Source organism: Natator depressus, chromosome 1, assembly GCF_965152275.1.
Source record: "Natator depressus isolate rNatDep1 chromosome 1, rNatDep2.hap1, whole genome shotgun sequence".
NCBI lineage: Eukaryota > Metazoa > Chordata > Testudines > Cheloniidae > Natator > Natator depressus.
The window spans coordinates 94,971,735-94,987,107 of NC_134234.1; the positions used below are offsets into that span (position 1 = coordinate 94,971,735).

Below are 15,373 nucleotides of genomic sequence, written 5' to 3' on the forward strand. Positions count from 1 at the left end.
GGCTGCTTGTAAATTAATCATCTTTGAACTGGCTCCAACTTTCACATTTCCGCCTTGAAGAATCTCATGAAGGAGATTGATATGGATGTTAGCAAGTGGGTGCCACATCTGTTAACAGGATAATGTGGCTAGTTAAATGTAAGTGGGTCCACTAATTTACTGTCAGTTATGCTTCCTTAGCTGACATGTAGTATAGCTGCCCAACCAAAAACAATTATTGCTGGCCCATGTCATAGCAGCTCCTCCTACACTTCCGCATCTGCTATTTGACAGGGATGGAGAGAGTTATTGTAGCATAAACCAGAGTCTTTACTGCTGCCACCTAGCACTTTGAGTTGGGAAGGAAATTATGCACCACTTTTTTCTTTGTTCACTGTTCAGCCCAAGCCTGGGACGGTCTGTGTGCTTGTTTCTCCCACACTATACCCCACCTGCTGGCCCCATCAATGGATATGAGAATATTCTGCTCCCATTGAAGTCACTGGCAAAACTCCCATTCCTTTCAAAGGCAACGGAATTCCACATGTGTGGATACCTGCACCTTCACAAAGCCCCAAATACTTAATCTAAAACTGCAGTGGACTCTAGGCAGGGGCAGGTGTCCGTCCACATGAAGTCAGATGCAGGATTGGGTCTTTCGCTAATATATGACAAAGAATTCTCTATGTACATCAAAAATGAGAACGATATTACAAGCTGCCACATGGATGTGGATAAGATTTAGAGGACGGTCTCTGATATTGTATTCTTTGATGCATGTGTGATCATGTAATTAAAGACCATATTATACACATAGCAGTGTTATGGTCACATGTTCAACCTTAGCTGTCTCATTTCCTGTCATTTGAGGTTTTAATGTATAGCTTTACCATTAAGTGTACATAAGTTTTTGTATTTTGATTTCCTTGTTTTCTTCCCAAGAAGTTAAAAGGAAAATCCAGAGTTTTTAAGTCCCAGTAGATGAGCTTACAAGGCGCTCCCCTCTTGCAGAGTTCATAGATTTGCCCTGAGGAGGCTCTGTCTTCCACCTGCTATATGGCGGTTGAACTTACAGCAGGGCTTTCATTATGGCTTGATTTTCAGTTGCTTAGATACATCTGCAAATTTCATCATTTGGGCTGAAATATACCATGTTTTGCCTCAGGCCAGAGGTGCATTTTTGGAAATCTGAGCACGTGTCCATCCAGCCATTTGAGTTGTGGAAAAAAACAAGAAAGAATTTCCCCATTCTTTGTACTTTGCATTTATTTTTCTTGCACAATTCAAAAACAGCTGAAACTTTCAGGCTGGCCAGGCCTCGCTGAGTCTTTGCAAAGAATTTAAAATAAAGAAGGCCCTATCTCTATTAAAGAAATTCACAGCAGCTTGACTATATAGACCGTAGTTACACTAGTGCAAACCCCGAATGCAGAAGCATTGGACTGTGCAAAGCAAGGCTTATGCTGATGCTGGTAATGTACCAAAGTCAACTGCACTGATATAAGCCCTGCTTTGCACTGGTGCAGCATGTAAACATCAGGGGTTTCCACCAGTGTAACTACATGTTTACACTGGCACAAATTTCCTTAAAGTAGACACGGTCTCACTTGGAACCCTTGGCCCAGAGCAATGCAGTAAGGATGGGGGTGGGCTGTGGCAATGCGGGGACTGGCTGATGGCTAAGCAGTTATTCAGTGTTCCAGACCTTACCCTTTTTTAGGGGGAGAGAGAGAGATGGAATATGAACAGCATTGCATCCTATTTTGTCAGGCATGCTGTTATCATAGAATCATAGAATCATAGAATATCAGGGTTGGAAGGGACCTCAGGAGGCCATCTAGTCCAACCCCCTGCTCAAAGCAGGACCAATCCCCAATTAAATCATCCCAGCCAGGGCTTTGTCAAGCCTGACCTTAAAAACTTCTAAGGAAGGAGATTCTACCACCTCCCTAGGTAACGCAATCCAGTGTTTCACCACCCTCCAGTGAAAAAGTTTTTCCTAATATCCAACCTAAACCTCCCCCACTGCAATTTGAGACCATTAGTCTTTGTCCTGTCATCTTCTACCACTGAGAATAGTCTAGAACCATCCACTTTGGAACCACCTCTCAGGTAGCTGAAAGCAGCTATCAAATCCCCCCTCATTCTTCTCTTCTGTAGACTAAACAATCCCAGTTCCCTCAGCCTCTCCTCATAACTCATGTGTTCCAGTCCCCTAATCATTTTTGTTGCCCTTCGCTGGACTCTCTCCAATTTTTCCACATCCTTCTTGTAGTGTGGGGCCCAAAACTGGACAGAGTACTCCAGATGAGGCCTCACCAATGTCGAATAGAGGGAAACGATCACGTCCCTCGATCTGCTGGCAATGCCCCGACTTATACATCCCAAAATGCCATTGGCCTTCTTGGCAACAAGGGCACACTGTTGACTCATATCCAGCTTCTCGTCCACTGTCACCCCTAGCTCCTTTTCTGCAGAACTGCTGCCTAACCATTCGGTCCCTAGTCTGTAGCGGTACATTGGATTCTTCCGTCCTAAGTGCAGGACCCTGCACTTATCCTTGTTGAACCTCATCAGATTTCTTTTGGCCCAATCCTCCAATTTGTCTAGGTCCCTCTGTATCCTATCCCTACCTGCCACCGTATCTACCACTCCTCCTAGTTTAGTATCATCCGCAAATGTGCTGAGAGTGCAATCCACACCATCCTCCAGATCATTTATGAAGATATTGAACAAAACCGGCCCCAGGACCGACCCTTGGGGCACTCCACTTGATACCGGCTGCCATCTAGACATGGAGCCATTGATCACTACCCGTTGAGCCCGACAATCTAGCCAACTTTCTACCCACCTTATAGTCCATTCATCCAGCCCATACTTCTTTAACTTGCTGACAAGAATACTGTGGGAGACCGTGTCAAAAGCTTTGCTAAAGTCAAGAAACAATACATCCACTGCTTTCCCTTCATCCACAGAACCAGTAATCTCATCATAGAAGGCGATTAGATTAGTCAGGCATGACCTTCCCTTGGTGAATCCATGCTGACTGTTCCTGATCACTTTCCTCTCGTGTAAGTGCTTCAGGATTGATTCCTTGAGGACCTGCTCCATGATTTTTCCGGGGACTGAGGTGAGGCTGACTGGCCTGTAGTTCCCAGGATCCTCCTTCTTCCCTTTTTTAAAGATGGGCACTACATTAGCCTTTTTCCAGTCATCCGGGACTTCCCCCGATCGCCATGAGTTTTCAAAGATAATGGCCAATGGCTCTGCAATCACAGCCGCCAACTCCTTTAGCACTCTCGGATGCAACGCATCCGGCCCCATGGACTTGTGCTCGTCCGCTTTTCTAAATAGTCCCGAACCACTTCTTTCTCCACAGAGGGCTAGCCACCTTCTCCCCATGCTGTGTTGCCCAGCGCAGCAGTCTGGGAGCTGACCTTGTTCGTGAAGACAGAAGCAAAAAAAGCATTGAGTACATTAGCTTTTTCCACATCCTCTGTCACTAGGTTGCCTGCCTCATTCAGTCAGGGGCCCACACTTTCCTTGACTTTCTTCTTGTTGTTAACATACCTGAAGAAACCCTTCTTGTTACTCTTAACATCTCTTGCTAGCTGCAGCTCCAGGTGCGATTTGGCCCTCCTGATTTCATTCCTACATGCCCGAGCAGCATTTTTATACTCTTCCCTGGTCATTTGTCCAATCTTCCACTTCTTGTAAGCTTCTTTTTTATGTTTAAGATCCGAAAGGTATCCACTAGCATCATGCGTTGTTTGTATATCAATTAGTGTGAGGAGTCCTGTAACGCCCGGGATAGAAGTGGTGAACAGACTCATAGACTTTAGGGTCAAAAGGGACCATTGTGATCATCTAGTCTGACCTCCTGCAGATTGCAGGCCACAGAACCTGCAATAGACCCTTAACCTCTGGTTGAGTTACTGAAGTCCTCAAATCATGGTTTAAAGACTTCAAGTTATAGAGAATTCACAATTTACACTAGCTTAAACCTGCAAGTGACCCATGCCCCATGGGAGATGTGAAGCGAATCACAAGAATCATATGACAATTGCAAAGACTCCAGAAGCTTCTGTTTAATTTTAAATTAAAATGCATATTCACAGACTACTGAAATGAAACAGTAAAAATCCCTCTCCTGTAACATTGGTGAAGGAAGCGTTTACAAATTTCAGGGTTCAAGTCAAAAACCCATATTATTCTTCATGTTACTGACAAGAAGAGGGTAGCAGCTATATGAAAAGGCCAAGATTTTCAAAAAATCAGTGCCTAAAGTTAGGCTTTGGAGTAGATATTTAGATACTCATATACATGGCCTGATTTCTAAAAGTGCTGACCCACGTACGCCGGAACGAGGGGGCCAAGGGACCATAGCCCTTCCACTTTTTGCCACGGGCCTGTCCCCCTGCCCCTCGTCTTCCCCCCCAAAGCCCCACTCCCTGGCCTGGCCGGAAGCTGGAGCCCGGCCTGGCTAAGTGTGGTCCAGGGAGCCCAGGCAGCTCAGGGGAACTGTGGATCTTCCACCTGCTTGGAATCGGGAGTCTGAGATCAATCCCTGGCCCATGTCCCTGCCCCCAGGTCCTCTGCCAGGGCAGATGGAGGGTATGCAGCTCCACACAGCTATCCAGGTGACTCTTCAACCTCCAAGGCCCTGCCTCCTGGCCAGGCCAGAAGCCGGAGTCAGGTAAGAGCCGAATGGGCAGCTTTGGGCAGATGGAGGGGCCCGGGCTCCCCAGCCCAGCTCCTGCTTCCAACTCAGCCATGAGGGGGGGCTGCAGGGGGCAGAGAAGGGGCCGGGGGCAGGGCCGCAGTGGGGGCCTCATGGCAACCCCACTTTTAGAAAGAATCTGTCACCCCTGTGCTGAGCAGCTCCCAAGGCCTTCATGCCACTCCAAGCTTGGATGAAAAGTGCTACAGGAGTATTATATTTTGCTGTGTTACTGAATGTCCACTTGTACATCTTAAGGTCCCAATCCTGCATTTGAATCCACAGTCGAATCCCTGCACTCACACAAAGCCCCACTGACTCCAATTGGGAAATGCCTAACTATAGTCAGTTGCAGGATCAGGGCCTTATTTTGCAAGAAACCAGTTCAATCTCATTTTAAAAAACTATTTCTAAATCTGAGGTGACATCCTGGCATCATTGACGTCAATGCAAAAATTCCCCCTGATTGCAATAGGGCTAGAATCTCACTTCTGGTATTTTCCAGTCCAACAGAAGAGGCATAGATTTTTCAGTCTAATATGAGCTCACTATTAAACACACAGAAAAATTCCTATTGACAAAATTTTCAAGGGCTCTTGGATGGCAATTACTGTCTTTAAGTAAAGTCCTGAATCAAATTTAAAAAAAAACAGTATAAAAATGCAGAATATATCTGAGGAAATCTTGAATGACATCCACCTTGAGCCCATCCACTAAGTTTCACAATTTTTACAAGGAAATCTAGGTTCTTTTTCTCGCAGTTCGGGCAAGTTGAAAGAGAAGTTCATGCTGTTAGTGGCTAATGAAAACAAGTGTTAGTTAGAATGCTGGTTTCCCCACCCATTCTATTACCTATTGCACACTATTGCCCAGTGTGAGAACCTTGAATTCTGACTTATTAGGCTTGGATCTTCTGGTCTTGATGCTCCAAAAAGCTGATCTGTACACACATCGCACTCATTTCTACCTGTGGCAAAATTCCAATAGGGCAATGCAAAGGATTCATTGCCAATCAGTCGCTATAATAAAAAGAAACTTATTAGCAAGAAATAATTCTTTAAAAACAGAAAGAGACGTTACTGATACCTGGCTCGTCTATATTTTGATATTTGAAACCACGCTGCAGTTTTCTCAGAATACCGTTTCAACTTCCTTCAGGCTATTAGGTCACTGATTCAAATCTAAGGAAGGCTGGCAGTTACCTTAACTAAACACTGTACCATCTGATGGCCTCGTATGTTAAGTGGTTCCTAGTTCTGATTCCTACTGAAAGTGCTGATGGCCCAAAAAGTGGTGATTCTGATATTCTTGGGAGTCAGCAAAGAGACCAAGGGCACAGAGTGGCCCAGCATGATGACAGAAATAACCGGAATAAATACAGAGGCTGAACCACCTTCTCTCCCCTAGAGTTGGACACTTCCGATGAAGCCTGAGGCATGCTGGCTATGTAAAAAAAAGTATATTGCACCTGCTTTTGTAATAATTGTTCTTTTCTTTTTTTTTTTTTTAAAGGAGGGCGGGGGCAGGGGATAGAAGACGGAGTCTTCAAACCAATCAGCACCTCCTGAGTGCTAAATTCACTTTTAAAACAAGGTTAATTTCATTGTCTAGGGACTGTAGCCCCAACATGCAGTTATGCCAGGGAACTCTGTGTTGGTGTAATAGAGATTCAAAGTAATATGGGAAAATCACAATAGTAAGAGCCATGCAAGCATCCTTGAATAGGATGTGTTGCTAACCTGGAGATCTCTTTCCAGCAGCAGCAAATGGTACCTATGCCAAGTAACAAAGGCAGGTCCTTGGTGGGAGAAATCTATAGCGGTGAATGGGCGGCCAGGTCCTACAAACAGGAAGGCACAGTAAGAACTAAAGCATCCAATTATAGTTAAATAGACAAAGAGTACTTTACATAACCTCCTTTATGAGTTTAAAGCTTCATGAAATGGAGTTCATGCTAGAATGGTATCCATCAGAAATATAAACATTTTAAAAGGGTTGGTGAGAATTTTTTTAAATTTTGAAATTGATTAAAATGTTCACCAAAATTTCACATTCCAAAAAAGGGGGGCAGTTAGACAACATTTTGCACATTTTTCCGATGTTTGACCAGCTAGAATTTGAAAGGAAGCCCTTCATTAATCTTCATTGTGTCGTAAATCAAAGTTATTGTCTTGTATGTACAACATGGTATCACTATGTTATTCAATGGTAACATAGTGCAGCTTCCCGCAGCGCCCATTGGCCAGGAACGGCGAACCGCAGCCACTGGGAGCTGCGGGCGGCTGTGCAAATGTAAACAAACTGTCTGGCAGCCCACCAGCGGATTACCCTGACGGGCCACGTGTGGCCCGCGCACAGGCACCAACTTCTACTGGTGCCAGTTAGTGCTCAAACCCCCTCTGCTCCCTGCCCCGCCCCCTCCAACCCCCATTCCAACCCCTTCCCCAAAGTCCCAATCCTAACTCCGCCTCCTCCTGCCCCCATTCCAACTCCTTCCCCAAATCCCCGCCACGGCCCTTCCTCTTCCCCGCCTCCTCCCCTGAGCGCGCCACGTTCCTGCTCCTCCCCTGTCCCTCCTGAAGCCTGTTTGGCGGTGGCAAGCGCTGGGAGGTAGGTGGAGGAGTGGAAACACAGCGCACTCAGGGGAGGAAGCGAAGGAGGAGGTGAGGTGAGGTGGGGCGGGGATCTTGGCTGCCGGTGGGTGGAAAGGACCCACTAATTTTTCCCCACGGGTACTCAGCCCCGGAGCACCCACAGAGTCGGTGCCTATGGGCCCATGGGCCGCAGGTTGCCCACCACTGGTCTAGAGCCTCCAAAATGTTTAGGCGCCTAACTCCAACTGAAATTAATTAAGCCAATGGGAGTTAGATGCCTAAATACCTATGAGGATTGGGAACTAAGTGACTTACACAAAGTCACAGAGGAAATCCATGGCAGAGCAAGGACTTGAATCCAGATTTCAGACTAGCACCCTAACCGCTGGACCATCCTTCCTTTCACCATGACTTGATCACTTTTCAACTTACTTACCTTTGTTCAATTATTACATTTTTACCACGTTCTTTACATTCTAGATGCCTTAGTAAAGAAAAGTACCAACCTAATAGGGTGTCCCTGACTGAGTAGTAATGAAGCCACACAAAGTAGTTGTAAATACTACAGTTTGTAACTTGCGGTTCAGTTCCATTGGGCCCAAGGAGACTCAGCCAGTGCTGTGTAGCAATTACATAGTCTGGATGAGTGGTATTCTTTGCACGGTCTAAAGCATCTAAGAACTGCTCTCTCTCTGCCGCAGTCAAGGCATGGACATTTTTCCGGACAAGAAGTGGCTTCCTTTCATCGCAGTTGGGGCCAGTCCAGCCAAACTTGCAGTCACCACAGTTATAGCCAGCAAAGTTTCCTGTGTTAAGAGAGAGTGGGGGTTTAGCTATATTACTCAGTGCACAAAAGAAACTGAGACTGAAATGCAAAGAAATTGAGTTTGTTAGTCTGTCTTTTCCCTCACGATTTCTATTCTGGCAAGGTTCAGCAGCTGAGAATATTGGCAGCTTTGTCAATTGCTTAACTAAAATGATGGCTTATTTCCCAGTAACATGGCAGGGCCAAGATTCGCAGAAGGCTGGTTATCAAGATAAAGAGTCAGATAAAGGGCTGGATCCTGCAAACTAAGAACTCTGGCCCTGATCCAGCAAAGCATTTAAATATGCCCATAGTCTCATTGAACTTAATAGGACTACTCACCTGCCTAGGTTAAGCAGATAATAAAGTGCTTTGCTAGACTGGGCCCAGAGTACTCAGAATCATACAGGACCAAGCACAAAGACATGATGTCTGACAAAGACTCCTGCTCTTTAAGCATATTTTAAAAATAACAAACTGCAGGGCTGCTGCTGGTGGCCCACTGAGGTATCATTAAATGGTGCAGTGATACTATGTAAAAGTATGAAAAATTGTATTGTACTATGTGTGCAGGTCTTTTCTCACCCCATTGCCTTATGTCTAACACAGGCAGGCATCCCTCTGTTGACAAGTACTTTCTGTGCTGTCTGCTCAGGTTTTTACAGTATTATGAAGAGCTCTGGAATACATGGTCTCCGGAAGCACAGGAATCCCATTTGGCTCAGTTTTAGCACTGTCACATAGTATAGAGCCAAATAACCTTATAACAACAAAGTGCAAATTTATTCTACAACTACTTCGTACGAGCTTTTAGGATCGCCACTAGGCAATCCTGTCAGTTATTAAGCTTTATTAAATACTTTTAGAATTACTTAAATGGGATTTAAATCTTTTTCTGTTTTCCCAGCCTGAATATCAATTGTACTTCCACAGGTTAATGTCAAAATTATTCTTTCCACCAAATGAACTAGCCCATCCGCTTTTCTTTGAAAACTGTAATGGTAAAATAATGTGATTAATTTCAGACCTGGATTGAATTTTACCGTGTTGTACTCAGGGGTTCAGCACATATTCAAAATACAGAAATTTAACTTAGAAAATTGAAAAAGAGGCAAGAGTAATGAATGCTGATAACTCCTTATAGCTTTTGAGTGAATTTAAGTACTTCCTTACCCAACCACTGTCACGATCCATGACAGAAATTGCTGTGATCGCTTAACAATAATCCCTTGTAGCGGGTAAACAATCATATACCAAATTCTGCTGTCAATTACTTCAGCTTTATGCTTCTGTAGCTGAGATCAGAATCTAGCCCAAATACAAAACCCTTGTAATTTGAATTGAAGTGTAAGTGTAATTAGTGTCAATTGCCAATTTACAGAGGCCACATACTAATGCATCCATTCATAAATCATGCGTGCAAAGTGCTTTGTCTAATTCCAAACACACAGCTTATTCAAATAAGAATGAGCTTCTTTCCCCCCTCTGGTATGGAGGAACTGTCTCAAGAATTGCATTCACTTCTTTTCATTTTAAGAATTTGCAAAAGCTGAGTCGAACATTCGGTACAGTAGTGCACTTAAATGAATTGGAAAAAGCATGCAACAGATTCAAAGTTTACATCTGAAAAGAACTAATGTTTGTATGTTATCTTTCAGTTTGACTTATGCCAAAATGTACTTGACATCCATCTTAAAAAGTTGATATTTTTGCATGTACCAGAATATTAAGTCAATCCTTTACGGAAAGCAAGGTTGTGAAAGCAGCTTTACAATGAGTTCTTTGACCACAATTCTCTTTGGAAAGAAGGGGGAAAGGAATTGGGTTTCACTGATCATAGATTAGTATCACATTAAACAAAGAAGAACTAAAGCATTATATCTGCTTAGGACTAAAAAGAGGAAAGAAAAATATGATTAAGTAAAGTGCATGATTCAACAAAAAAAAACTAAGTCAAACTTCAGAAAACTATTACATTACTTAGCCTGGGCCCCTTAAAACCAATGACTAGTGTTTCTCAGAAGTGCTCAGCACCCAAAACTGTTATACTTTCAAAAGAGTTCAACTCCCCAATAGGCAACTAAAAGATGTGGCCAAATTTCCAAAAGTGGGAGCCATCGGGTACTCAGCAATTAGTAAAATCAAGCAATTTATCTGGATACTTAAGGGCTTGTCTACACTGTGGAGCAAAGCACACCAGAAGGGTGTACACTGTATAGTGGTCTAAAGTGCTGCACTCTAATTGCCCCGCGTAGATCTTGCAGATGCACTCTAAAAGTATCTAGTGTATATTGCTGTAGTTCCGTTTGAAACAGTACTACATTAATGCGCACTAGGATTCTTTTACTGTGTCAGCAGCAGGGTCTACACAGAGCAGTTAGAGCACAACACTTTAGAGAGCTCTACAATGTACACCACGCTAGCATGGGTTGCAGACAAGACCTTTCTATGGATATTGAAAATCTTGGCCACTGCCTCTTAGAGAATCCTTCTCCGGTGTTGCTTACAAATTGCCACTAATGATGTGCTGTGCCTAACGGGCATATTCTACCCCATCTACACAGCAAGTGGAGTTACACCCTAGCTATCTAAGAGACTTGATGAAGACAACACAAAATGGCTGCCCACCAGAAATGTTCAAACTTGGACACTCAGCAACTGGACCAATTTGCAGAATGAAAGAAAAGCATGTACACAACAACCAACAATCACTGTGTGGAAACTATTAAACCAATCCGACTCCTGATTCAGCACAGACCTTTTAACATTCCCCTGGAAGTGCCCCTGCATTAACTATCAATCTGGTTGAATCAATAGAGTCCAAATGATTTCTCTCAAAGTCATCTCTTGAGTAGCAAATGTTGCTCCTGTATTTACAGAATGGAAACTGTAAAGAGGAGGAATATAAAGGAACCCAAGATAAAAGAGAGGAAAAATAGTATGGTAATGAAGGCAAAGAAAAGCTGGATGGAAAAGATGTGAGGAAAATGACTGCTCCAAAGAAAGAACAAAGGATTAAACAATGTCAAGTTCAAGTCAGCTTTCTTAGGACCCAAACCTGCAAACACTTACTCATATGCTTAACTTTACTTCCATAAGTAGTCCAATATCAACTAGATTTGACTTCAATGGGGCTTCTCATATGGGTAATGTTAAGCATATGAGTAGGATTGGGGACTTAATTCCTTAAACTTTAAAGCATCAGGTTTTGAATATTTAAATTCTTTAGAATTAAAGGTTTCAATCAACTTAGATATTCTACCACAGCTAGCATGACCACACAGCAAGTGTGAACAATTGGGACTTTTTTTTCAGGGAGGTATAATTGCTTATATAAGACAAAGCCTGTAATATCGGGATGTCTGGTCACCCTAACCAGAGCAGATACATCATTATATAGAGGACTTTTGCATGAGAGCTTAGAAAACAAGAGCCTCTCTGTTCTGCAAGCACACTTAAAATCCCATGGTATTTGCAATAAGAGTACAGATTGGTAAAGCAATTCTTGGCCAGAATTCTCTCTCTCCCTCTCTCACACACACACAGACAAACACAATCTCTCACATTTGCCCGTGTGCATCCCCCACATTGAATATAATTAAGCATGCTGTGCACCAGGGCCCTGATCCAGGAAAGCCTGCCTGTACAGAAAAGTATTTAAGCACTTGCTTAAACTCAAACACATGCCCAAGTACTTTCCTGAATCAGGATCCAGATGGCTACCTGTGACACCTGCATTTAGTTTGCTAAGCATTTGGGGATCTTTCAAAATAAAAAGAGAGATAGTAATGCAATTTATTATTATTATTTTGTGTTATTATTTGTAAAGTGTTTTGAAAATATGAAATGCTGGATTGATATTATCAGTCTAGCCAAAGACCGAGAGACAAAAACTGATTTATACTAGGGTAACCAGATGACAAGAACAAAATATCGGGACACATGGGGGGGCAGCCACAGGCTCACGCCCCACCACGGCCAGCTCTAGGTTTTTTGCCGCCCCAAGCAAAAAAAAAAAAAAAAAAGCCAGAGTGCCGCCGAAGCAAAATATCGGGACAAATGGTGTCCCGATCGTGCATTGGTTGGGACGCAGGACAAACAACTAAATATCAGGACAGTCCCGATTTTATCAGGACGTCTGGTCACCCTAATTTATACAGGTAAGCCTTCTATTATTTTAGACAGGGCTGGTAGCAATACCTATTATTAAGTTTGCTCAACACTTCCTATTACCAGACCCTGTTTTCAGTTGCTTATAACTTTGTGAAACTTCAGCTATTTGGACTGAAATTTTCCATGCCAGATGTTTGCCTCAGGCTGCATTTTATTTTTATTTTTTGAAAAATATTCAAACAAAATGCTTCAGTCTTGAATAAGAATGAGGGTAGGCTAGGGGAAATATATTGCTCATGTTAAAAAATTCTGCCACCCTTTTTTTTTTTGGACAGCTCTAGCACCCTCATGCTTTGGAGCAGGGACCTGAAATTTGGCAGGGGAATGGCCTTTATGTCATGGATGTGCCTTTTGGCTTCCCTGTGAAAAACTGCCCAAATTTGGGCAAGTTATAAGCCTTTGAAAAATGGCAGTTGGCACATGCTCTTTGATTTTTGGCAGTTAAATTGCCAAAGATTCCACCATCGCTGAGCATGTGCTCAAGAGCTCCTAGTTCCAACCAGACTGCATGTGCCATCCCCACATAGTGACTGAGCTCCAGTCTAGAGTTACAGGGGCAAAGCTGGACTTTCCTTGTAATGGCTGCTCCAAACTATTGCAGACCAGAGAGTGGCTGTGCACCAAAACTGAAATCATGGGGCCTGTCTCTCTTGTGCTCTTAGTGTCCTCCCCTGCCAGTGCGAAGGCAGTGTAGAGAAGAAAGCTGTCTGATTAAATGCAGAGGGGACAAAAGCTGGACTGGGTGAGAAGGAAAGCAGTAGATTGGTACAAGGAGTCTGGTGAGACTGGAACTATTTGGACAAGGAGACTGGGTCTCGGGGTGGGGAGTGGAAACTTAGACTGGTTGGGCAAGGAAACTGGGAGAGAGACAGGACCAGTGAGGAAAACAGTGGGGAACTGGGAGCCAAATGGCTTGGAGGGAGAATAGTGAGAATGGATAGGAGCTGGATGGAAGGGAAAGACTGGGAGTGGTTGGACAAGGAGATTGGGAACCAGTGCATAGTATCCTACCTAACAAACCAGATTTCAGACCAATTCTCCAATTTGCATGGGGGTGCATAGAGGGCGGACAAGACAGATTTGTGAGAGTTATGGTACTATGGGAGAACTTGAACAAAGAGACTGAAACAAGGAGCTAGGAAGGGGAATGAACAGTGAGAATGGATGAGGAGTCTAGAGAGTCTGACTGATACTGGGAGCCAGTTTGGAGCGGGGAGAGACAGGTTGGATGAGGAGCTATGAGAGAAGAACTGGGACTGGCTGGGTAAGGAGACTGGGCAGCAGGAGTCAAGCTTCGGGGGAAAAGGTGGAAGTGTCTGTGCCCACGAAAGAACACTCTCCTATATAGCCTAGACTGGAACCCAAGATTCCAGAATCTCACCGTTCCTCAGCTGTCAGCAAATATCTGTGAAACCCACTGGCATAGTGAGTTTCTCATCACCCTCTAGTGCTGTCCTCATAGAGGATGACAAGCTACAACTGCTATAAATTACTCTGTTAGCTCAAGTGGCAGAGGTTGAGCAGTGGCTCTACAGGTTCTCCTCCTGCTGGTGACCCATGTGCGGTTTCCATATGATAGAATTCCTTTTTTTTCCAGTTTTTTGTTTTAATACATAGAAAATTACACACACAAATCTACATTAAAATAACATTATTAAGGTTGCAAAGTCAAACACTCCAAAGTTAGGAAATGCCAGAGTTAAGGTGTCTTGTGCATATGAATTATGATACAGACTTTATAAACATGATCACACACTATTTTTTCCATAGTACCCCTGCTTGGTTCAGTGTGCAGGATGGACCGGCTCTGGGGAAGGAGCAGGGTTGTGTCATTTGTAGGACCTCTGTCTCATTTGTTGCAGAAGGTGGAAGGTGTGCAGTGAATGAGGTAGGGAACCAAAAAAAAAAAAAGAGAGAGAAAGAACAGGCTCAAGGTTAAGGCAGTTGAATGCTGTACTGGAGAACTGGAGTCTATCCCTGTCTCTGTCACAGAGTTTCTGGGTTATGCTGGGCAAGTCTGAAACCAAACAGTTCACAGATGGTCACTAACTGTGTATTCCATTTTCTGAATGCCTGAGATGAGACCCTAGGGTGTGATTTGCAGGAGCACTGACGGCTCCAACTGAAGTCAGTGGGAGCTATGCTTTGAAAATATAAAGTGCTACATAATGCAAATACTCTGAATAATCAGGACCCAATTATCTCAAACTGGGCACCCAAACTTAGTAGATACTTTTAACCTTAATCTCTTTGGCCTGGCTCCACAAAGGAGCCAGAGAAAGAATGAGTCTGTAGCCTGGTGGTTAGGGTACTCGCTTAAGAGGGAGACCTGGGGCCAATCTCCCTGCTCCAATAACTTGTTAATCATTTTTCTACAGTGGAACAACTTCACCAGGAGATAATGAGAGACCCAAACATCAGAAGCTCCCATAGTTCAGTGATTAAAGTACTCTCCTGGGAGGTGGGTTACCCCTCTTCAAAGCTTTTCTCCTCATTAGCCACAGGGGGAATTGAACCTCGGTCTCCCACATCCTGGGCAAGCAGTCTAACCACTGAGCTAAAAGTTATGGGGGGGAAGGAACACCCCCTCCACGGGCTGGATTTTGAATGGAACCTGGTCCAGTAGGCAGCCTCTGAGCATACCTACCACATTGAGCCCCATAGGTAAGATAGGTTTCAGAGTAGCAGCCGTGTTAGTCTGTATCCGCAAAAAGAAAAGGAGGACTTGTGGCACCTTAAAGACTAACCAATTTATTTAAGCATAAGCTTTTGTGAGCTACAGCGCATTCCCCGCAGTTTATGGACTTCACTAGGACTCAGTTGGGAAATAGGCATCCACATGCAAGTGAGGCAGCAGTGCACGTGCTCCTAAGAAACTTCAACAGTAGAAATTTAGTCGACAAGTGAGGTGAGGCAGCAATTGAGCAGGGGTTTTGTGGATCACAGCAAAGCCACAAAGGCATAGGTGCCTAAGTACCCTTGTGGATCTGGGCTTCAGTTCCCCATCTGTAAACTAGGGATAATACCACCCCCACACCTCACAGGGGTGCTAGGAAGAAACCTTAATTAATGTTTATGAAGCACTCAGACACTCCAGTGATG

At 43.9% G+C, this 15,373-nt stretch overlaps 1 protein-coding gene across 2 annotated transcripts in view; it reads right to left on the reverse strand.

Annotated features, from left to right (window-relative positions):
• Positions 1 to 15,373, reverse strand: part of DCT (dopachrome tautomerase) — a 28,366-nt gene that overhangs the window by 11,281 nt on the left and 1,712 nt on the right. For both annotated transcript variants that reach the window (XM_074944553.1, XM_074944546.1), the window contains exons 2-4: positions 7,800 to 8,099; positions 6,439 to 6,539; positions 5,552 to 5,718 (exon numbers count right to left, since the gene is read on the reverse strand). In XM_074944553.1, the coding sequence (XP_074800654.1) occupies positions 5,552 to 5,718; positions 6,439 to 6,539; positions 7,800 to 8,099 (568 nt within the window). The remainder of the gene's footprint in view (positions 1 to 5,551; positions 5,719 to 6,438; positions 6,540 to 7,799; positions 8,100 to 15,373) is intronic.